The 26,139-nt window shown below is 29.6% G+C and overlaps 1 protein-coding gene across 1 annotated transcript in view; it reads right to left on the bottom strand.

The window, feature by feature from the left end:
• Window positions 1-2,757: 2,757 nt before the first annotated feature.
• Window positions 2,758-26,139, bottom strand: part of LOC117173762 (gamma-aminobutyric acid receptor alpha-like) — a 201,895-nt gene continuing 178,513 nt past the window's right edge. The window contains exons 3-6 of the mRNA XM_033362401.1: window positions 21,941-22,081; window positions 15,416-15,568; window positions 7,627-7,883; window positions 2,758-3,189 (exon numbers count right to left, since the gene is read on the bottom strand). Of these exons, the coding sequence (XP_033218292.1) occupies window positions 2,830-3,189; window positions 7,627-7,883; window positions 15,416-15,568; window positions 21,941-22,081 (911 nt within the window). The 3' untranslated portion in view covers window positions 2,758-2,829. The remainder of the gene's footprint in view (window positions 3,190-7,626; window positions 7,884-15,415; window positions 15,569-21,940; window positions 22,082-26,139) is intronic.

Raw genomic sequence — 26,139 nt, 5'->3', positions numbered from 1 at the left:
CGAAAAATAAAATTCCCTTCACTGAAAAATTCCTGAGATTGCAAAATTCCTGAATAATATAGTTCCCGACGCTGTCGAATTCCCGACGAATAAAATTCATGACACTGTAAAATTCCCGAATTTGGAGTGTTCTTGAATAATAAAATTCCTGGATAATAAAATTTTCGAATAATGAAATTTCCGAATTGTAAAATTTTCGAATAATAAAATTCTTGAACAGTTTATAATATCTCACCGAGTTGGAAAATTACCAAATAATAAATTTCCCGACACTGTAAAATTCTCGAATTATAAAATTTCTAAATAATGGGATGACTGAAAAATGCCGAAAAATAAAGTTTTCTACACTAAAAAATTCCCGAGATTGCAAACCTGCCGAATAATAAAATTTCCAACAATGTAAAGTTCCCGAATTATAAAATTCTTAAATAATGGAACGGCTTAAAAATCTGGACATTGTAAAATTCCCAGATTGGAAAGTTCCCGAATAATAAAATCCCCGACAGATTACAGTGTTGCCGAATTTGAAAATGCCCGATAAAAAATGGTCGAATTATAAAATTCCCGACAAAGAACCATTAATTAAGAAAAAAATTTAATTTCAATAATTTAAATTATTTGATAAATAAAAAAATTCATTGTTCAAATTCTGGAATATTCTTGTTCGAATATTTTCTAATTCGACAATTTTCTGTCGGAAATTGTATTATTCGGGAATTATCAAATTTAGGAAATTTTGTTATTCGTTGATATTATAAACTGCTCAGGAATTTTCAGTTAGGGAATTTTATTAATCGGGAATTTTATTACTCGAAAATCTTATGGTGTGAATTTTATTTTGGGTTGACTGAAAACTACGAAAAAAAAAATTTTCCGACGGTAAAATTCGCTAATTATAAAATGTTGTGAACAATCCGATGACTGCAAAATTTCGAAAAATAAAACTCCATAGGTTGTAAAATTCCCGAATCATGAAATTCCCAATACGGCAAACCACCCAAAGTGGGAGGACCGAAAATTCCCGAACTGGAAAATTTTCGAATAATAAAATTTACGAATTGGAAAATTTCCGACTAATTTTCTATTTTTTTGTTTGGGTTTGAAAAAAATGTGACGGGAAAGTATGGGAGCTTGTAGACCATTATAAAACGCAAATTTTATGTATCATACACATAGGTTTGACACCCCTACGACTACCCGAAAACTACCCTTAAAACTGTATTCTCGTCTTTTTTTTCCTTAAAAATATTAATGTTGGCCTAGTGGAATATTTATTAGCATTGGTTAATTAATTTGTTATTATTTAAACAAGTGGGGAATTAGTTTAAATAATTTTTTTTTGAAAATTCTTTTTTTCTCCTAAAAATTCTTACTATCAGTCTAGTGGAATATTGATTAACATTGGTTTATTAATTTTAATTGTTTAAACAAATGGAATTTTTTGAAATACATTTTTTATTACAAATTATTAATATTTCTTCAGTGGAATACTTAATAACGGTGTTTGATTATTTATTTATTTTTACTTTTTTTATAATAATTATTATCACCAAAAAAAACTTTTTAAACAAATGAAATTTGTTTACATAATTGAAAGTTAATGAACCAATATTGATCAATATTCCACCTGACCCATAATTTATAATTTTTATTTAAAAAAAATTCCAAATGAAAATATTTTAATAAATTTCCCGTCACATTTTTTCAAACTCTAAAAAATTATTTCAAAAACTCAAAAAAGTGATTTTTCTCCATGCATTTTACATAGAAAACTACAAGTCACAACTGGCACCTGTTGAAATAAAAAAATAAAAAAAATAAAAATTTGGCAATTTCTTTTTTCGGATTTGAAATGAAATCGTGGGGATCGTAGCCCAATAAAAAAGGCATTTTTGAGCCTCCCTGATCAACAATCAATTTTTTTTATTTAAAAAACCTAATAGTAATAATTGAATTAATTAAATAAATGAATAACTAAATTATTTAAATTCAGGAATTTTCTAGTTTGGATATTTTAACATTCGGCAATTTACTGTCGGATATTTTATTATACAGGCAAATTTATTAATTTAAACAATTAAAAAATTGGTTATTAACCAGACGATTGAAAAATATTTTTATTTTATGAACATATATTTTGTTCATAAGTTTATTTATTATTATTGTTCAAAAATTTAAAAATAGTATTCCTTTGGAATAATTAAAGCGGTGATAAATGGCAATTCGGTAAAAAAATGATACATTTATTAAAAGTTTTTGTGAAAAGAGGAATAGCTTTTAATTTTTTTCAACTTCACTGGGATTCGAGCCCAGTACCTCTCGCTTGCCCAAAGACTGCTTCGGCAAACGAAAGGTCCTGGGTTCAAATCCCGGTGGAGTTGAAAGGGTTTCCTTTTTGTTACTTTATAATTTTCATCCACTGTTATGACCGTAACAATATTTCTTGGATTTGATTATTCGAATGGGTCTGTACGACAGATTATTATTATGTAAAATGAAAAATCTGTAAAATAAAAATTATTCAAAAGAGTGATTCTGTAAAATAAAAATGATGCATAATAGTGATAGTCAAATAATATTCTGCCAAATAATATTAGGGAAAATAGGATTGGGAGAATCTTCATGCACCTCGTTTTTTTTGTCTCCTAATCATTAAATATGCCAACATTTTTCCCAGATGAAATGAACATATTCTCCATTTATTAAAAAAGTCTGTACAAGGTTTTGCAAAAATTGGTCGGCTACGCAGACGGATTTCTCCTCCCTGGTTGACTAAAAGCGAAATTCCTGAAAATAATCCTTAATTCTTTTTTCCTGTTAATTTTTTTTTCACGCACTAGTGTAGGAAATACGTTCACTCCTGGACAAGTAGGCGTACCAATAGAAGACGTTGATAGTGAGGAACAAGAGAGGAAAAACGACTCTGCTGACACGATCGATTTTCGAAACAGAATTATATCTGGGAACTCTTCTGTGTCGCCGGTGGGTGGGTCTTGGTTTTGGGGGTGGTTGTTGTCGAGGGGGTGGACTACAAGGAACGCATGATGTCCACTGTCCACTATCAGATTTGATTTCCGGTTCTGGCAATGCGGAAAGTGGTATCACTTCGATGACACCTTCTTCATTCTTTGTAAAGTTTCGACTACTTCGACTTCGTTGTGATGAATCCACAGATGACCTTTGACGTGTCTGAAATTAATTAAGAAATTCAAATCAAACTAGACCATTGTTAATTAGAGTGAACTCTTGATTATTCCAAGGTCCGCGAAACGTAAAAATTTGTTTATTTCAAGGCTGGAGGGGCCCCCACCTCTACCGCGAGTTGTGGGGTCATTTTATCAAGCGGCGCTCATTGGCTGTCCAAGGCTGGTAGGGAGACACGCGCATGCGCGCGTCCCTGCATTTGTGCATCATGCATGCCTGTGTTTTTCAAGTGTTTTTTTTTAGCACGTAGAGATCCTCTAGGTAGAGTTATGTCACAATTTCCCACTGGTTTGATTAGCTACGATTAAACCGGAATCGGAAGTGATAAAAAGCCCACTATTTTAAAAATAAATTTTACGATAAATTTAGAATTTTGAATAATAAAATGAGGATAAATCTAACATAAAATATGCACATATCAAAACTGTATAAATTTATAAAAATAGAAATATAGAGAAAAAACTTCCATTCTTTGTTTAAAATTTACTTTTTTTCCGTTGAAAATTGAGGTATTTTTAGGAAAATTCGTATTTCTTAGAAGAAGAATAATCTTGTTGGTTAAAAATTTAACTATTATGTTAAAAATTCGTTTTTTGAGTTTCGAATTGAAAATTTAACTTTTACATTTTTAGTTTAACAATTATCTTTTTTAGCTGAACATTCTAGTATTTTGTTAAAATTATTGGTTTTTGGCAGAAAATTAATCTCTTCAGTTACAATATTTGGTGGAATATACAATATAATTAATTTTTTTAACGTTAATTTAATTATTCGACATTGGATCGAAAATTGATATTTTATAGTTGAAAATTCAACTATTTGGTCAAAAATTGATCTATTTTCCCCAAGATTAATTTTTTTGGTAGAACATTAATTTTCGTCGTTAAAAATTCATTTTCTGGGGCGAAAGATTCATCATTTTTGTTAAAAATGTGTTTCTTTGGTAGAAAATTGATTTATTTTTTTAAAAATTCGTTTTGCTTGATTGAAAACATTTTTTAAACTGAAGGTTCAACTATTTTATGATCGATTTAAAATTAAAATTGGAAAATTCACATATTTTGCTCTAAAATTCATATCAATATTTAGCTGAAAATGCGTCTTTTTTTAAACATTAATAGTCTTGATTAAAAATGTATTTCTTTGGTTGAAAATCCACTATTTCGTGGAAGATTCACTTTTTGAATACATTTTTTTTTATTTTTTATTTTTTAAATTCTTGGTTTGTTGGTTGAAAATAATTTCCATAACTAAAAATTAACTTATGCATTTTTTTGCTGAATATTAATCTTTTTTCATTTAATAATTCAACTATTTGGTTAAAAATCCATGTATTTTGTAGAAAATTAATGTTTGTGGTTGAAAGTTCATTTTTTTGGTTGAAATTCGTCTTTTTGTTGTCGAAAATTAATGTCTTTTGTGAAAAAATTCTGTGTACAAAATTAATTTTCATGGTAGAAACTTCGTCTTTTTGGCTGAAAATTCGTCCTTTTTTGGTATAAAATTAATTTTTTTGATGAAAATTCATTTTTTCGGTTAGAAATTCATTTTTTTAGTCAAAAATTCAATATTTTGGTTAAAATTTCATTTTGTAGCATGTAGGTAAACCCCGATTTTAAATTTATACTGATTTTTGTTTTGTTTATAGCGAGTCAAGTTGACAATTTCCCTATATTGTCTACGTGACGCACAGTGGGGAAAAATTACTTTTTTGGTTCAAAATAACGTACAGCCCATAAATATTGACCGATTTGGCCAAACAAATGTGAAAAAAGCTGATAAGATTTCTAAGAGAGTTTTTGAGCCTGAAAAAAACTTTTCATCGACAAATACCCAAAGAATGCATATCTTTATTAAATTTGTTTAAAACATCATAGAATTTATCAACTAAGTATGATTGGTAAGAAAATTTTCATTATGTTCCTAACGAAAAAGACTGACATCGAAAAAAAAACTTTTTTCATGGACAGATGCCTGAATAATGCATTTGTTTATTAAATTTGTTCAAAAAATATATTTAAAATTTATCAAAAAATTATCAATTTTTCTGAAATTATCATGAAGTTCTTAATTAAAAAGACAGACATCGAAAAAAAAGAATTTTTCCGGTCACAGGTGCCCGAATAATGCATTTGTTTATTAAATTTGCTTTAAAAAATCATAAAATTATTTAAAAAATTATGAATTTTGTTGAAGTTATCATGGAGTTCCCAATTAAAAAAGTTGACATAGAAAAAGGGGAATTTTTCTTTCGACAAATGCCTGATTAATGCATTTGTTTATTAAATATGTTAGAAAAAATCATAAAACATATCAAAAAATTATGAATTTTGCTGAAGTTATTATGAACTTCCTAATTAAAAAAGTTGATATAGAAAAAAACTAATTTTTCTTTCAACAAATGCCTGAATAATGCATTTGTTTATGAAATATGTTTTAAAAAATCATAAAATTGATAAAAAAATTATGAATGTCGCTGAAATGGTCATAAAGTTCCTAACTGAAAAGACTGGCATCGAAAAAACTGAATTTTTCTGCCGACAAATGTCCGAATAATTCATTTGTTCATTGAATTTGTTTTAAAATAATCATAAATAAAAGAAATCAATTTTAATAAATGTTAACTTTATACAAACAAGCACAACTTTCCAATAAAATATAAGAATTTTTAACCTAAAAATTAAATGCTCAACTAAGGTAGATTAATAAAAAAAACAACAACAAAAAAAACGAATTTGAACAAAATAGTTCAATTTTAACAAAAAGTTGAACTTTTACTTTAAGAAGAACCATTTTTAACCAAAAAATGGAATAAGTCCATTTTCAATTACCAAAGTTATTTTTCAACGAAAAAAATTTAACAAGACAATTCAATTTCCAACCAAAGTGATAATTTTTTAAACTAATGTTTTGAATCGCCAACAAAAAAATGCATTTTTAAGAAATCAACTTAACAATAAAATCTTTTTTTCAAATTTTTAACCAAAAAGATGAATTTTTGAACAAAAAGATTCATTTTGAACCGAAAAAAAGAATTTTTAACAAAATTCAAGAATTTTCAATCAAAAAGATAAATTTTTGAACAAAAAGACTAATATAATAACAAAAAAAAATTTTCAATAAAAATTCAAGAATTCTTAATCAAAAAGTTGAATTTTAAACTAAAAAAGATGAGTTTTTAAGCAAAAAGATTAATTTACTACCAAAGACGACGAATTTTCCATAAAATTCAGGAGTTCTTAACCAAAAAGTTGAATTTTAGAGAAAGAAAAATTTTTATATCAATTTTTAGAAAGTAGTTCAACTTTAAAACCTAGTTATTATCTTTTAACGCAAAAAATAAATTTTTAAACAAGAACATTAATTTTGAACCGAAAAAAAATAGTTTAAAAAAAATTCCAGAATTTTCAAAGAAAAATTTGAATTTTCAGCTAAAAAAGATACTTTTTTAAACAAAAAGATTAATTTACTAAAAAAAAGACGAATTTAAAATAAAATTCAAGAATTGTCTATCAAAAAGTTGAATTTTTAAGAAAGTAGTTCAACTTTAAAACCTACTTGTTAGATTTTTAAATAAAACATGAATTTACCAACAAAAAGACGAATTTTAGTAAAATTCAGGAGTTCTCAAACAAAAAGTTAAAATTTTAAACAAAAAGGTTAATTTACTACCAAAAGAAGAATTTTTAACAAGATTCAAGAATTTTGAACCAAAAAGTTGAATGTTCAACTGAAAAAGAAGAATTTTCAAAGAAAAAGATTAATTAACCACCAAAAAAGACGAATTTTTAAATAAAATTAAGGAGTTCTCAACCAAAGAGTTGAATGTTCAAATAAAAAAATACATTATTAAATAAAAAAAATAATATTCTACGAAAGATATTTGTCATCTGGGAACGTTCTAAAAACGTTGCTGTACTTTTAAAAAAATTTTTTTTCTGAATTCCAAAAGTCTAATATACATGTAACGTTACTTTGACTGTTACCAACTGTAGATTTTGTGACAACCGTGACACCGTCTTTTAAACAATTTTTTAACAATTAAAAAACACTTAAAAAAATATGTTTTAGGTATTTCTGGATTCCCTAAGGTATTATTTGAATTCCCTAAATTCACTGAATTTTCTGAATTCTCTGAATTCTGTGAATTCTCTGTATCACGTGAATTCCTTCGATTTTTTCTAAATTCCTCTCAATATTTTTTATTATATTGAAGTTCACGAAATAAAAAAAATCTCGGAAACGAGGGAATCATACGATTTTAAGCAATTCATGTCACTGAGGGAATTCCTTATATTCAGCGAATTTATAGGAATTCACTGAATTCATAAGAATTTGAAAGGATTAAAAAAACTCCAAGCAATAAATAATTTTAGAAGGGCTAAAATAAAACTGATGAACTCCCTTATTCTTATTGTTTACCGTATCTTTTCTACGAGGTCGTCGCATGATTTCTTCGTCACTCGAACTATCGGTGTCGCTGAAATCAGAACTGAAATAGCATTCCCCTGAGCCATATTTTGTGAAATAATGCACCACGGCGAATTGAATGATGGTCGCAAAGATGAAACCGAAAGAGAGGAAAACGAAAAAATCCAGGGCGGTCGGATATGGCACTTTTGGCAGATCTGTTCTCGCCTCGAGTCCCAAAAAAGTCATTGTCAAAACGGTCGTAATACCTGGAAATAGAGAAAATAACTTAATAAATTTTTGGGAATATCCTATCCTATCTAATTTTACCCGTTCCTATCTGGTCCTATCTGATCCTACCCGACCAGATCGGATTTTATCAAATCCTATCCGATTTCACCTGATCGTACCGATTCTACTCGGTCCTATCTGATCCTACTCGTTCCGATTCGATCCTATCCGCTTCTATACAGTCATATCTGATACCACCCTATAATATCCAATCTGTTCTTACCCGATTGTACCCGGTACTATCTGAGCCTACCCGATCCTATCAATTCCTATGCGATTTCATCTGGTCCTATCCGATTCTATCCAGTCCTATCTGACACTACCTGATAATATCAAATATGTTCGTATCCGATTTTACCCGGTCCTATCTGAGTCTATCCGATCCTATAAAATCCTATGCGATTTCATCTGATTCTACCCGATTCTATCCAGCCCTATCTGACACTACCTGATAATATCCAATATGTTCGTATCCGATTCTACACGGTCCTATCTGAGTCTATCCGATCCTATAAAATCCTATGCGATTTCATCTGGTCCTATCCGATTCTATACAGTCCTATCTGGCACTATCTGATAATATCAAATATGTTCGTATCCGATTTTACCCGGTCCTATCTGAGTCTATCCGATCCTATAAAATCCTATGCGATTTCATCTGGTCCTATCCGATTCTATCCAGTCCTATCTGACACTACCTGATAATATCAAATATTTTCGTATCCGATTTTACCCGGTCCTATCTGAGTCTATCCGATCCTATAAAATCCTCTGCGATTTCATCTGGTCCTATCGATTCTATCCAGCCCTATCTGACACTACCTGATAATATCCAATATGTTTGTATCCGATTTTACCCGGTCCTATCTGAGTCTATCCGATCCTATAAAATCCTATGCGATTTCATCTGGCCCTATCCGATTCTATCCAGTCCTATCTGGCACTACCTGATAATATCAAATATATTCGTATCCGATTTTACCCGGTCCTATCTGAGCCTATCTGATCCTATAAAATCCTATGCGATTTCATCTGGTCCTATCCGATTCTATCCAGTCCTATCTGACACTACCTGATAATATCAAATATGTTCGTATCCGATTTTACCCGGTCCTATCGGAGTCTATCCGATCCTATAAAATCCTCTGCGATTTCATCTGGTCCTATCGATTCTATCCAGCCCTATCTGACACTACCTGATAATATCCAATATGTTCGTATCCGATTCTACACGGACCTATCTGAGTCTATCCGATCCTATAAAATCCTATGCGATTTCATCTGGTCCTATCGATTCTATCCAGCCCTATCTGACACTACCTGATAATATCCAATATGTTTGTATCCGATTCTACACGGTCCTATCTGAATCTATCCGATCCTATAAAATCCTATGCGATTTCATCTGGCCCTATCCGATTCTATCCAGTCCTATCTGACACTACCTGATAATATCAAATATATTCGTATCCGATTTTACCCGGTCCTATCTGAGTCTATCTGATCCTATAAAATCCTATGCGATTTCATCGGATTTTATCCGATTCTATCCAGCCCTATCTGACACTACCTGATAATATCCAATATGTTCGTATCCGATTCTACACGGTCCTATCTGAGTCTATCCGATCCTATAAAATCCTATGCGATTTCATCTGATCCTATCCGATTCTACCAGGTCCTATCTGATAAAGTCCGATCCTATCCTACCCGATTGTATCACATTCTATCCGATTTGATTCTATCTGATCCGATCCGATTCTATCCCGACCTATTCGGTGATATCTAATACGATACGATCCTATCTAATAATATCCAATCCTATCCCAGGGTGTCCAGCGACCTTGAAAACTTTGAAAACTTGGAATTTTTCTTGATTTTTGCTTAAAACTTAAAAACCTGGAAATCTCCTGGAGTTCAACATGAGAACCACTTGGTTTTTGACTATACACCAGATTTTTAAAAGTTGAAAAATAATTTTAAATATTTTTAAATATTTTAAAATATTTCAAAGCTTTTATAATATTTAAAAGGATTTTGAATATTTTAAAAAGAGTTCACGGATTTTAAAGACTTAAAAAGGAATCAAGGATTTGATTAAGGCGTATAGACAAGATTTCAAAGATTTCACAAAGATTTCGAATATTTAACAAAGATTTTTAAACTTTCATAAGATATTTGACAGATTTTAAACGATTTCACATTTGCTTAGAAGATTTCAAAGATTTCGAGCATTTCACTAATATTTCAAAACATTTGACAAAGATTGACATTGTTTTTGATGATTTCAAAGATATTACAAAAATTCTAAAAGATTTTAAATATTTTAATTATTTCAAATTAATACAAAATGCCCCACAAATATTTCAAAGATTTCACAAAAATTTTATAAAGATTTCAAATTAAAAGATTTTAAAAAGGGTTCATCACACTAGATGTCAAAGATTGTAAAACATTTCTAAGATTTTAAACGATTTAAAAATATTTTAGAAGATTTGAAAATATTCTGCAAAGATTTCAAATATTTTAATGGTTTTAGATGAGCTCAAAAGATTTAAACAAATTTTGACAAATATTTCGAAGAATTCAAAAGATTTCAAGAATTTCAAAGTTTTTAAAGATTTTAAACAATTTTAAAAGGTTTAATTAAATTTGAGATTTCAAACAGATTTGAATGTTTTCAAACGAACACAAAAGATTTCAAAAATATTTCAAAGATTTCAAAATTGTTTCAAAACATTTCAATGATTTAAAAGATTTTTCAAAAATTTGAAGGGATTTAAATTGTTTTAATTATTTCAAATAAATACAAAAGTTGTCATAAATATTAAAAATTTTTCATAAAAATTTCATGAAGATTTTAATAATTTTAAATGAATACAAAAGATTTTAGAACGATTTCACAAGTATTTTAAAGAATTCATAAGAATTTTTAAAAGATTTAAAGAAGTTTAAATATTTAAAAGATTATAAACGATTTCAAAAGGTTTAAATAAATTTCAAATTCAAAGATTGCAAAAAGGATTCAGTGCATCAGATTTCGATTTTTTTTAATCATTTGAAAGATTTTAAACGATTTCGAATTTGCTTAGGAGATTTCAAAAGAGTTCAGTTTTCAAAAAATTTCACAAATATTTCACAACATTTTACAAAGATTTGAAGGATGTCAAAGATTTTACAAAAATTGCACAAGATTTCAAATATTTTACTGATGTACAATGAATACAAAGTATTTCAAGGATATTTAAAAGATTTCATAAAAAATGTCATAAAGATTTCAAATTCGAAGTTTTCAAAAAGGGTTATATTACACCAGATTAAAAAAATTTGACAAAAATTAAAAAAGATTTCACAAAGATTTGCTACGAAAAGCTTCAAAGATTTTAGAAAGATTTTATTAAAATTTCATAATGATGTCAAAAGAATACAAAAATTTCAAAGATTTCAAAACATCTAAAAGCTTTTAAATAATTTCAAAATTTTTGGAAAATTTAAAAAGATTTCATAACGATTTCCAATATTGATATGATTTCAAACGAATAAATTTCACAAATATTTAATAGAATCCATAAGGATTTCAAAAGAATTCAAGAATTTTAAAGATAACAAAAAGGGCAAAATATACCAAAGTACAAAACATTTCAAAGATTTTAAATGAGTTCAGATTTTTTCCGAAAATTTCAAAATATTTCAAAAAGGTTTCAAATATTCCAGTGATTTTAAAAGAATAGAAAAGATTTAGAAACGATTTCACAAGTATTTCAAAGAATTTATAAAGACTTCAAAAGATTTCAAGAATTTAAAAAATGTCAAAATATGTAAAAGATTGCAGACTATTTTAAAGGTTTTAAACAACTCACAAAAGGTTTAAAGAAATTTTAGAAGATTTCGAAAGATTTAAATGATTTCAAACGGACATAAGAGTTTTCACAAAAAAAGTTTAAAGACAGATTTCACAAGAATCAAAAAAATTTCAGGAAGATTATAAAAAATTTCACAAAGATTTCAAAGAATTTAAATCACAAATTTTAAAAAAATTTCAAAATTTTTTACAAAGATTTCGGATATTTTACAATTTTTTTAAAGGTTTCACAGAAATTTCAAGATTTTAAATAGTACTTTAAAAGGTTGCAACGAGTCCACACAGATTTAAAAAATGTAAAGGATTTCAAAGAATTTACAAAGATTTTAAAATGTTCCTGAGGGTTTCACAAAGACGAAGTATGATCACAAAAAATTAAGAATTTTCTAACTTTATGATTCTGCTTTCTTTAGAAATTGTTGACCAATAAAAAATGAAATATTTAATCTTTTACGTGTATAGCAAACAGTTATTTGATTATTCGATTAAAAAAAAAACTACACCGGTAAAAACTTGATTGCTTGACCTTGAAAACCTGGAAAAGTTTTCTGGTCCTATCTGATTCTAGCCGAAACTATCATATCCTGTCCTATCAGATCTGATCCGACCTCATCTTATCGAATCCTATCTAATTATCTGATTCTATTCGATTCTAATTGGTCCTATCCAATATTATCCGTTTCTATGCGGTCCTATCGGTTTCTAATCGATACTATCCTATACGACCCTACCCGATTCTATCTAATTCCGTTTAAAACGACTGAGTCTTAAAAATAAAAAAAAATAAAAAATGTAAAATACTTTCCAAGTGTTTTCCTACAATCTTAAGTACGAATTTTGTAGATTTCAGTTCTAAATAATTGCAAATGAAAAGTTTCGAGATGTTTTAGATTTAGGGGTTGAAGAATTTTCCCGGTAGCTATAGAGAGATAAAATTTTTTAGTTTATCTTATCCACGCCCCACCAAAATTGTTGTTAGAAGTGATCACCAATAGTTGTATGACAGGGCCTATGGATTAGATTTTTTAACAAATTTAAATATATATTTGTTATATAAATTAACAAAAAGCGAAAATGAGACATTTTTTAATGTTTTTTTTTATCTTTGAATAAATAACTTAATTAATCCCATTCTCAATGAAAATGAATGTTGATGTATCTAAAGAATATAAATAATTAACAGGATATCGAATCCAATTGTTTTAAACAAATCATATTAATAAAATATCAACATCGTGGAAATTTTGCTTACAAGGTATGCTTGTAAGTTGAAATTGCTTAATTAGATCAAAACGATCATAAGTGCTCATGAAAATTTGTTGTCTGGTATGAATGGTTTATTTTATAAATAAATTATATAAACAAATCCAGAGTTCAGGAATTTCTTTGCACAAAGTAATCCTTTTTTTTCTTAGTACCTTTATCTCATATAAGTGGTGATGATTCGTAATAAAGATTGGTATTTCGACATTATTTGTTTATTTTATAAACAAAATTTGTAAACAAATGCATAGTTAGGCAATTTATGGTCAGAAAGTAATTATTTTTCTTCTTTAAAGCCTTCAAATTATACAAGTGATGGTGTTTAGTTATGAATAATTGTCATTCGATATTATTTGTCTATTTTAAAAACAAATTCTTAGTTTGTCCATTTATTGACAGAAAGTAATCGTTTTTCTTTCTTATCGCGTTAAAATGATATTAGTAGCAATGTTTAGTGATGAGGATTTGTTATTCGATATTATTTACTTATTCTATAAACAAATGCATAATATTTAGCCTTTTGTAGACAGAAAGTAATCTTTTTTTATTATTGCCTTCAAATGATATCACTGGAAATGTTTTGTGATATTCTAGAATAATTAACTTCCAAGTTGTCTATAAATGACCAACATATGCATTTGTTTATAAAATAAACAAATAAAATCGAATGAGAAGTATTCACCAAACAGGCTACTTTTTCCCTACAAATGACCAAACTATGCATTTGTTTATAAAATTAACAATAAATATCGCGTGACAAATTTGGATAGATATTTGTATAAAAAATAAACAAAATTATATCAGGCTACAAATTTTCATTATAAAATATGATCATGTCGAGAAAATCAAGAAATTTCAACTTTCAAATATACTTTGAAACCAAAATTTCCACGATGTTCATATTTTGTTAATATAATTTGTTTATAAAGATTCAATAAAATATCCTGTTAATTATTTACATTATTTATATCCTTCGATATTCATTTTGATTAAGAATGGGATTAATTTAGTTATTTATTTGAAGATAAAATATAATAATAAAAAATGTCTCGTTTTTGCTCTTTGTTTATTTTAAAATATAGATAATAATAACAATCTAATACAGAGACGGTCTCATGTAACTATTGCTGATCACTTCTATTTTTTTCCTGGGAGGGTAGTTGGAAGAGGGGAAGTATAACAGGACGTAGACGGGGTGGGGAAATATTTGAGAGAAATGGTTAGAGGAAGAAAATTGTAATTTATTCCAGGGGAGTAGGGTGGGGAGGGTGAATCGGGGAGAGTGGAGTAGGATGAAGTGGGGCAGATGATCCTATCTAAGTATGAGAGGGGAGTAGTGGAACAGGGCGTGGGGGAGCGCAAATAACCGAGTTTAGGAAATTGGATAGGAAGTAGGGTGGAGAAGTAGGGGAACTGAAGGGAAGTGAGAGAAGTGGGAGATGGGAGGCAGCCAAGGAGATGGAAAGTTTGTTAGAGAGTGAAAGTAGGAGAAGTTGTATGAGAAGGAGGTGTAAGGGAGGTGGTGTTAAGAGATGATCGGATGGGACAGAATAGAATAGAGTAGGTCAGGAAGATTTGAACAGCCTAATGTGTGAATAGTCTACAATACCCTTTTTTTACCGTGAAAGTCTAAAAAATTAACACTTGAGATTTTTGGTGAGGGCATTTTTTAGGATTCCATAGCCCCGAATACAAACCCTTATAGTTTCGACCCATCTGTCGTACTTGCTTCGAAGGTTAAGAAGTGAGGGGAAATGAGGGGAGGGAAAGTGAAAAAAGTGAAGGAACATGAGGGGAGGTGAATTAAGGGAAGTAAGGGAAAATGGGTGGATGGGAAGTAATGGAAGTAAGGAGAAACAGGATAAGGGAAAGTAGGGGAAGTGATGGGAAATGAGTGAGAGGGAACATGAAGAAAATGAGGAGCACTAGGGGCGAGAGGAAGTTAGGGAAATGAGAAGAAATGATGCGTGGAGGATTAGGAAAATTAATTGGAAATATCGTAAGTAGGGAAATTATGGGAGGGGAGGTATGGGAAATTAGGCGGGGGGAGTACGAGAACTAAGCTTAAGTGAGCGAAAGTAAGTCAAATGATTATAAACGTGTGTGAGAATGGGATGGAAAGTGGGGGCTGAGGAAAAGAAGTTAGGAGAAGGAGAGTGTTGCCTGCGATGCCAATGAGCGGGGGAAGAAGAATAGGAAAATTTAGGTAAGGTGGTGTGAAGGGTAAAGTGAGAGGAAAGGAAGTAGGGGAGTTCAGTTTCATAAAGAAATAAAAATTAAAATCTGATTTGGACTTTTCCATCTTTTCTGGTGAAGAAGATAGTGCGTTGCAAGCAAAGTTGTGTTTAAGAGCTTTCTGCTTGAAGGAGAAAAGAATCAACTTACCAAGGGAAACTCGATCAGCGGTGGCTTCCCTGTTGAGCCAAAAAGATACCCATGACAACACGACTAGAAGAACGCAGGGCCCGTAGACTTGTATAAGAAAGTTGCCCATATGCCTCTGTAGATGGAATGATACCAGCAGCATCGAGTACTCCTCTGAAATTGAGGGAACTATCCTTTTATTTATATGAGTATTCTCTCTGCTGAATGTAAATGAAAAAGAAGAATATAGGAAATTAAAGGCGCATGAGTATCAGGAGGGTCCAAAAGAGCCTTTTTTGAAAATTAAAAATAATAGTTAGAGATTTTTATTCGGCAACCAAGAAAAATTACAAAAAATAATCATTTTCAATTGGAAGTATAAAAGTCAGGAAATGAGGGGCGCGTAAGCAGGGAAGAGATGGGCAGAAAAGGTGGGGGGAAATATTTAGGAAGTGAGGAGTGGGGGAAGTGCACGAATAAATTCGGGAAGGGAGGGAAGCGAAATTTTAGATGCGGGGTGGGAAAGTAAGGGAGGAGAGAAGAGGAAAGGGGAAGTATGAAGAATAGGGGATTGAAAGTATGTATACTGAGAATTTAATTATTGAATAATTTAAATTTCCAAAGTTTCAAATTACCTATAAAAGATAAAACTCCCAAAAATATTTATTAGGAATATTAAACTATTTCAAAAGTAAAAGTTAAGTAAGTTTCGGAAAAATTATGTCATCAAAAATAAAAATTCTTGGATATTTTTAAATAAAGATTTTAAATGTGGAAACAATTGCGGAAGTATATGAGTAAGGATATTCCTAATAAAAAATGCCTACCTTACCGACATTGAGAACAATTCACAATGTAATTGGTTCGTGTCCCTGCTAAGTTTCCAGAATATTCTTAAGTATGTCATTCATAATGTTCTAGAAATAGAAACTTACCACGGGCACGAACCACTTGTGCGATGAAGCGGCCTCATTGTCGGTAAGGTAGGAATCTATGATTAGAATTCTCCTTCTCATTGACTCAGAGGTATTGTGTTTAGAATTAATCTAATCGGAAGTGAAGCCACCTCAGTAAATTCGCATCTAGGGGTGGAAATTCGACATCAGGGATTTTCCACGTCGATGAGCTTTTTGCACGCATGACGAAAGTGCTTTGGAGAAACAAGGTGATTAGGTGGTACTTATCTGAAAAGGGGTGGGAGGGATAACAGCGTTGCTCGCTCAAGATGGCAAATTTATCGATGTGTAAGGTTGGTGTTCTCCGGAATGTAATATCCGGTACGAGAGTAGGATGGATGTGCAGATAGGAGATGTAGAGACTCTCGTTGCCAGAACGAGGGGAGTAATTTACATTTTTTTTGGAGTTAGGCAAAGACAAAAAAGGGAAATTGAAAATTTGAGAATTATTTGAGTTTAGTAGCCCCAGCCAGAAACCCTTATAGTTTCGGCCATGCGTCTGTCCATCCGTTGTACATTTTTACCTGGAGGGGAAGGGTGGGAAACGCGGGACGTAGAGGAAGGAAGGGAAAATGAGAGGATGGAATGTCGGCCAAGGAATGGGAAATTAGAAGTGGAGACGTGAGAGGATATTATGAGAGGGTAAGTTACGAAAAAATTTGTGGAGGAGAAGTAGGAAAAGCGAAGGGAAATGAGGAGAGGGGAAATGGTTGTGAGGGTGAAGAAATGAGAGGAAGAGAGGGTAGGGAGAGAACGATACGTCACAAGGAATTATAAGAGAGTAATTAAAGCAGAAATTAGTGAATGGAAAGTAGAGGAAGCAAGGGGAAATTAGGGGAAATTAGGGAGGAAATGTAAAAATGGGGAAATAATGGAAATAAAATAAATGAATGCGAGAGAAACCTGGGGGGAGGGGCTAAGGGAAGTGAGTAAAAGTGACAAAAAGTAAGGGATATAGTGGAAAATAAGGGTGTGGAAGTGGGAGTAAGAGAGGGGTGGAAAGTAGTGAAAGTGAGGAGAAATTATGATAGGGAAAGTTACAGTAAAATTAGTGGGTAAGAAGTAGGGAAAGGGGAAGGGGAATTATGGGAAGTTAGAGGGAATATAGAGGTAGGGAAGTAGGGGAAATGATGGGAGGGAAAGTAATGCCCAAGAGGGGAAATGCGGGAAGTGAGGGGAAGTAAAAGAAGTGGGTCCAAAAAAAGGATTAATTTTCTTCTGTAACCCTGCAATTTGTTTATTTAAAAAATTGTGAAACAACGTGCAAACAACAAAAGTCTCAAGCTGGATGCTCTTCAGAATTTACGTCATTTTAATTAATTTTTCTTTCTGATTGAAAATCGGACAAAAGTTGAAGGCTCTAGACTATTTTTAACGAAAAAATTTGTGAGATTTTTTTATCCGTTAATTAAAAAAAAATGCAAAAATCTTTGCAAAAGCAATACAATTTATTGACTGTAGTTAAAAAAAGACTTTTAAACTATATTTCGAAATTGAGTGAAAAAGTAACTATGTTTATAGCTAATTATCTTAGTCCAAATAGTTGCAATTGCAACAAAAACGTAAGTTTTGACAAAATAGTTGAATTTTCTAGCAAATTCTTCAATTGAAAAGCTGAAAATATAAATTTTCTACAAAAGAGTTAAATTTTAAACCAAATAGTTCTATTTACTAGGAAATAATTAACTTTTTAAGCTAAAGAGATAAATTTTCTACAAAATAGTGGAATTTTCGACTGAATAGTTGAATTTTTGTACCAAATAGTTGAATTTTCTATTACATAATTGAATTTCCTACTTAATAGTTCAATTTGCAAGCCAAAAAGATAAAGTTTTTACTAACTGGATAAATTTTCCACAAAATTATTGAGTCTTGAATGTTGTATGTCCTACAAAATAGTTGAATTTTCTACTGAATAGTTGCATTTGCAAGATAAAAAGTATGAATTTTCTACAAAATAGTTAAATTTTTTACTAAATATTTTCATTTTTCACAAAATTATTGAATTTTCAATCCAAAAAGATAAATTTTCTACAAAATAGATGAAGTTCCTATTAAATGGTTGAATTTTCTACAAAATAGTTGAATGTTCTACAAATTAGTTAAATTTTCTACTAAATAGCATAATTTCCTACCAAATATTATGATAATTTTTTTACTGAATAGATAAATTTTCCACAAAATTATTGAATCTCTAATTCGAAAAGATAAATCTTCTACAAAATAGTTGAATTTTCTACTAAACAGTTAAATTTTCTAGAAAAAAGTAGAATTTTCTACAAAATAGTTGAATTTTTTACTAAATAGTTTAATTTACTACCAAATATTTAAACTGTCTACTAAACAGTTGAATTCTTATGCCAAAAAGCTGAAATTTCTACGATCTCTTGAATGTTTAAGCCAAAAAGAAAAATGTTCTACATAACAGTGGAATTTTCGGTTAAATAGATGAATTGTCAAGTAAAAAAAATAAATTTTCTAAAAAATAGTTGAATTCTCAACTGAGTAGTTGAATTTTCCGGAAAAATATTGAATTTTTAACCCAATAAGATAAATTTTCGACAGAATAGTTGCATTTTCTACTAAATAGTTGAATTTTCTACAAAATTCTTGAAGTTTCATGTCAAAAAGATAAAGTTTTTACAAAATAATTTAATTTTATACGAAAATAATAATAAATTTTAAGCAGAATAGCCGAATTTTTTACAATACCTAATAAATTTATGTTACTTTCTGATCATATGGTTGAATTTTTAACTAAAAAAATCAACTTTGAAATATTTAAATTTGCAGCTTAAAAAATTGATTTACAACAAAAAAGTCGAATTTTCAGAAAAGTCGATAAATTTTGAACCGAAAATGATTACATCTTCAGTTAAGGAAGTTCATTATCAACAAAAAAAAATAACAAATTCTCACAAAGAATAGTTCAATTTTCTACCAAATAGTCAATTTTTTAATAAAAAGAGATGAATGATGGTACGGATGCAATAAGGAAGCGAGCTCTCGAAAACACGAAAAATTATTGTTCAAGAATCGGGTGATATACAAATCTTAAATTGAAAAATTAAAGTTGAAAAAATATTGGCTTTTGGATAGTGATATGAAGGAACTTCTTTTTGTTTGAAATTTTTCTTCCGATAAATATTTTTAATAATAATATTGAAAAATTAACAAAAATTTCTCAAAATAAAATTATTTTTTAAAGCATAATTTGTCAAGAAGCTTCTCGCTTTTTCGTTTTTCCGCTTCAAGTCGAATTGAATTAATAGATTACAAAAAGAAAGACAAACTTATTTTTGTTGAAAGTTAATTCTTTTTAATTGAACAGTCTAGTGTTATATTTTTGGTTAATTGAATTACGGTCCGGATGCAATCAGGAGACGAGCGCTCGAAAATGCTAAAAAGTATTGTCCAAGTATCTCGTGATGTTCAAATTTCAATGATAAAAAATTTTAATTTTTAAAAAGAGGGGGATTTAGAGAACGTCTAGATAAAATTTTTTTCTATTTGAAATTTTTTCCCCTCACGAACATTTTTAATAATGAAATTTAAAAAGCGAAATAAATTTTTCCCTACAATCAATTACTTTTTAATCATAAATCGTTATATCTCAGCTAATTATTATTGAAATTATTTGAAATTCGGTAAAAAAAAACGCAGTATACTGTAGTGATGCCTGAAAATGAAAATAAACATTTTAATTGACTGTTGTTTATTAATAATTAATTGCGCGAATTGAGACCGGTTGGTAATCATATTTGTTTAGTTTTTCCGACAAAAAGTATCGATGAAAGTTCAAAGTTAATTATTATTAAACAATAGTCAATTTAAATTTGTGTTTTAATTTTTTAGACATCACTAGAGCATAGTGCGTATATATACAAAATTTCAAACAGTTTTAACAGTATGTGGCTGAGTTATGACGATTTATGTCTTGAAAAATAATTGAATTTGGGGAAGAATTTATTTAAGTTATGAAATTATATTATAAAAAATCTTAATGGGAAAAAAACCTCAAACATAAAAATGTTTTGTCTTGTCTTCTACAAACCGGTATTTTTGAAAATTAAAATTTTTCATCTCTCAAATTTGGATATCACGAGACACTTGGACAATACTTTTTAGCGTTTTTGAGCGCTCATCTCCTTGTTGCATCCGGACCCTATTTCGATTTAAAAAAAAATATATAAAAGTGGACTTTTCAATTAAAGAGATTGAACTTTTAAGGAAAAATAGTTAAATTTTCTTACTGGATTCTATTAATTCAGTTTTACTTTCACATAAAAAAAGGCAAAAGGAGAAAAAGGGGAAGTTTTTTGGAAACGGGCAAAAAAAAGAAAAGTTCTTGAAAAAAGGAAATGATGGAATGGGAAGTAGGTCAAAATGAAGGAGGAAAAGAGGGTGAAGTACGGAGACTGAGGAAAGGGAAAATTAGGCGCATGAGAAGAAACGAGGAAAGGAGAAAGGAGGGAAAGCGTAGAGAGGGTACATAGGGGAAATAAGGGAAATATGGGCTGAGGGGAAGTAAAGAAAATGAGGAAAAAGTATGGAAAAGGTATAGGGGAGGAGATTAGGGGAAGTTAGGAGATAATACGAAGAGGATGTAGAGAAAGTAAGTGGAAGTGAGGAAAGTAGAGAAAATTATTGGAAATGAGGGCGAGCAGAGGAGAGGAAGTGAGAACCGGGGAAAGGGAGTATCAGTTGAAAAGTAAGAAAAGTGGAATGTACTGGAGAAAAAGTTGCGGAAAGCTGCTTCGAAAAAGGAAGTGAGGGAAAGTGAAAAGAGGGTAAGTAGGGGAAGAAAGGGAAATATGGGTTGAGGGGAAGTAAAGAAAATTAAGGAAAAGTATGGAAAAGATATAGGGGCAGGGATTAGGGGAAGATAGGAAAAAGTAGGAAGGGCATGTAAAGAAATTAAGTGGGAGTGAGGAAAGTAGAGAAGATTATTGGAAATGAGGGTGAGAAGAAGAGGGGAAGTGGGGACCGGGGAAAGAAAGTGTCAATTAAGAAAGCGAGGGGAGGGGAAAGTACTGAAGGAAAAAGTTGTAGGAAGGTGGTACAAATGGGGAGATGAGGGGAGGATAAGTAGGGGAATGTTGTGGAAGTATGGGAGGGAAAGTTTAGGAAAGGGGAAGTGAGGGAAAGTGAAGAGACGGTAAGTAGGGGAAGTAAGGAAAATATGGGTTGAGGGGAATTAAAGGAAATAAGGAAAAAGTATGGAAAATATATAGGGGAGGGAATTAGGGGATGTTAGAAGAAAATAGGGAGGGGATCTAGAGAAAGTAAGTGTAAGTGAGAAAAGTAGTGAAAATAATTGAAAGTGAGGGTAAGCAGAGGAGGGGAAGTAAGGACCGGCAAAGGGAGTGTCAGTTGCGAAAGCGAGAAGTGAAGAAAGTCCTGGAGGACAAAGTTGTGGAAAGATGGTGAGAAGGGGGTAGTGAGGGGAGGGTAAGTAGAGGAATGTAGGGAAAGTATGGGAGGAAAGTTTAGGAGGGGGAGGTTTGAATGACTTGATTAAGGCAGCTAAACTTTTTTTTGTATTTAAAAGAAATATTCGTTTTTAATTTTTTTTAAGTTAAATACTCACTTTGCGCTAGTGAAGGTTCTGTGGATTGATTTGCAGTTGGATTTGCCACGAGGTCGAATTGGGAAAGTTTCATGTCTTTGGAAATTGCAACTTGTCTTGCGGTATTCCATCTGTAGAGTACATCTCTTGTTGTGTAGCCAACTATAGAATTATACATTTTTAATCAATATTTTATACTTTCAAATAATTAAATGTTATTTTGTAATATGATTCTAATTTGGTTTGGTACCCGCAACAGGGGATATTATGGGCCGGGAGGGGGGAGGTGTCGAGAAATATTACGTAACATTTTTTTAGCCTTAATGATTGACAAAAAAACTACAGTAATATTTGGAAAAATGATTTTAAGAGGTAAATGAAAATATTGCAATACACTTAAAATGATTTATGAAAATTTCGAAGCAGAATGTAACAAATTTTCAAACGAAAATTTTCATTTTAGTTGAAGTAGTAGAAATAGAATCTGAAAGATTTTAAAGCAATTTCTTTATATTTGCAAGATAAAAAAATTGGTAACAAAATATGTATTTTTGAACATTTAATATGTACAATATACAAATATACATTTATATTAAACAGATTTCAAGACATTAAAGAAAATGTTAAACAAATTTTGAAGATTCTAAGGCAATTTTGATAATTTTGCATACATTTTTGTAGATTTCGAAAAAAATATTCGAAAAATATTATTTTAAGATTCATAGGAAGATTTTAAATGAATTTAAACAAAATTTTATTTCAAGAGAATACGTGTTTTAATTTTTCAGCATTTTTTGTATGTTAAGTAAAATGCGAATCATTTTGAGAGATATTTATATGTTCAGATTCAATTTCACAAATGATTTAAGATTTGAAAAGATTTTAAGAAATGAAAAACAAAAACGGTATATTTTTTAAATTTTCGAAAAGTTGGACAAATTTAGTTTAAAGAGAATATTTAAAGAATTAAAAAAAAACTTTAAAACATTTCTAAAACTGTCGTCAAAGTATGTAAAAGATTTTATAGTAATTTCTCCAAACTCGCAGGTTTAAAGAAATTGGAATGTCTCGAAAAAAATCCGAAAGACTTGGAAAAGGCCATTTTTTAATTTAAATAAAAAATCTAAGTCAGAACTTTAATAATTTTCAAGTGGATAAAACAATTGTCTTAATTATAATACATTCGGGAAATTTTTAGTTTGGATATTTAATAATTCGGCAATTTTCTGTAGGGAAAATAATTTTATTATTCGTAAATTTTTAAATTTTGTAACATTAAAAACTGTCAGGAAATTTCCAATTCCGTAATGCCATAAGTTGTTCGTGAATTTTATAATTGGGGAATTTTATCATTCGACAATTTTATAATTTGGGAATTTTATAATAAGGGAATTTTATTATTCGGGAATACTATCATTTAAATATTGTATTATTCGGGAAGTTTATAATTCGGGAATAATATAATTCGGGAATATTATAATTCAGGAATTTTATAATTCAGAAATCTTATTTGTTTGGTAATACTACAATTGGGGAATTTTATTATTCGGGAAGTTAATAATTGAATAATTTTATAATTCAGGAAGTTTATAATTCAGCAATAATATAATTCGAAAATATTATAATTAAGGATTTTCATAATTCGGCAAATTTTATTATTCCTTAGTACTATAATTATAATCTTATTTATTCGGTAATACTACAATCAGGGAAGTTTATAATTCGCTAATTTTATAATTCAGGAAGTTTATAATTCGGGAATTTTATTATCCCGGAATTTTCCAATTTGGGAAATTTATTTTTCAGGAATGTTGTAATTCGGGAAATTCATAATTCGGAAATTTTATTTTTCGGAAATTTTATATTTAAAGTATTTTATTATTCGGGAATTTTATCATTCGAGAATTTTATTATTCGGGAAGATTGTAATTCGGGAATTTTATTATCCCGCATTTTCCAATTTGGGAAATTTATTTTTCAGGAATGTTGTAATTCGGGAATTTCATAATTCGAAAATTTTATAATTAAAGAATTTTATTATTCAGGAATGTTGTAATTCGGGAATTTTATAATTTGGAAATTTTATTATTGGAAAATTTTATAATTGAAGAATTTTATTATCCGGGATTTTTCGTCGTGCAAAAATAAAATTCCCGAAAATGGAAATATTCGAAATAGAGAATTGCTGTAATAATAGAATTGTTGAAATATAAAAATCCCAATTAAGGAAAATTCCGAACAATGTAATTCCTGAACAGTTTATATATTAATATTATCATATTTGCAAATTCTCGAATAACAACATTCCCAACACACGAAAATTCCTGAATTCAAAAAATGAGAAAAATGTATTCCTCCTATATTTATGTTGTTTGGTAAATATTATTTATTATTTTTTAAAATAAAATAATTAAATATTTTTATCTAAGAAAATTTTAAAAGTTTAATTTTTTAAAATTATTATTTAAATATTTTATTATTGTATTTTTAATAATTACATAATATTGACTAAATAACGAATTTCATTATTAGGGAGTTTTCATATTCAATAATATTATAAACTGTTCGGGAATTTTATTATTTGGGAATTTTCAAATTTGGGATTTATGTATTTTCATCATTTTATAATTTTTGGAATTTCTCTTTCATAGAAATTTTGCGGGAATTGTAATTGACGGGATTTGGCAGTTGTCCCGATTTGTGGGAAAATGTTACTTTTGAAGCATTAAAAAAATCTTAAGAGAAATGATAATCCTATCGAACGATATTTTAAAGTTTAAAAACAATTTCAGAAATAATAAGAAAATTGAAAATATTAAAAAAAATTAAAGACAAAGTATAGATTTGAATTTTTTCGATTCGGAAATGTCATAATTAGGGAATTTCGATGACTTGGTAATTTTACAATGTCGACTATTATCAGGTCAAGAAAATCTAAAGATTTTAAGTCAATTTTGTTAATTTTGAAACATTATCTAGAATTTGAATAATAATTCGAGTCAGTTTACAACTTATTCAGAATTTTTTAAGAGTTAAAAAATTTTAATTAAAATATTTTAAGGAATAAATAATCAATTGATTAACCGATTAGAAAAATTAACTTAAAATATTTAATTAATGATCATGAATTAAAAAAACCCAAATCCAAGGAAATAAAAAATTGTTGTCAATATTTAAAATAATTTAAACTTGATAAAAAGTATAATTAAAAAAAAAATTTTATAATTATTTATAATTCGTTATCAAAAACTATATTCACAAAAAATTGGCATCTGCTGAAATTTACGTAACAAATTGGAGGGTTGGGGGAGGGGGGTTAATATATCTTCAGTTGATGGAACGATTTTTTTCAAGTTGTAACATGAAAAGGAAATAATCTTGCGCTTGTGACAAATGGAAGATTTTATCAAGTTGATATTGATTCTGGAGAGTTGCACTCGACCTTCTGATAAATCCGGCACATTATTATCCGCAATGAGATTTTTTGATGAAAAAGCAAGGGCTTAAGAAGGGACATAAGTCACCCTAGACTAGAGATTAGACCTTCGATGATGAGCTTAACATTTTGTCTTATTTTTGCTCTAAGACTGAACATTCGAAAAAAAAAATATTTTAGCTAAACACAACAATAGTTATTTGGATACTATTAATCAGAATTACATCACACTCAACTCCCGATATAAGACACCCCGATTTTCGATATTTTTAAGACTGATGGCCTTAACAGATTCGTGACGAGAAGAGCCGCCTGACCAAAAGAGGGGGTGTGTTTAGTCAAGCGTGACAAACAGCTTGAGGGCCGCACTCTCAGCGGGTTAGTTGCATCAGGTTGCATCATTAGGGCCATAGTTTAAAAATACATTGAAATTTCTTTTTTCTCAAATTTGTATGCATATCGCTCGGAAATTTCTTCGAATACACAAAAATAAATCAATTTTTTTAAAAACAAATAAGGTTATATAGGTGTTCACTCAGGCGTGACAACACACAGAGAAACACAAAAGAGAGGCAAAACAGGTTAGGACAAAACAATATTAGATGAACTGAGTTGAAACTCAAGATTTCTTGTCAGAATTAGTCATAGAATACGAATAAAATATTGCTTTTCAAGTATCATTCCCATATGTCTGTTTTATAGGGTTTAAAAAAAATCCATATTTGAAAAAATGCATTGTGCGAGCTTCTAGCACTAATTACGATTTTTTAATGCAAATTGTTTT

The sequence above is a fragment of the Belonocnema kinseyi genome, chromosome 5 (assembly GCF_010883055.1).
Source record: "Belonocnema kinseyi isolate 2016_QV_RU_SX_M_011 chromosome 5, B_treatae_v1, whole genome shotgun sequence".
In the NCBI taxonomy this organism is placed as follows: Eukaryota; Metazoa; Arthropoda; class Insecta; order Hymenoptera; family Cynipidae; genus Belonocnema; species Belonocnema kinseyi.
Note: the sequence above shows the minus strand (reverse complement) of the source record. Positions and strands in the feature narration are given on the sequence as shown.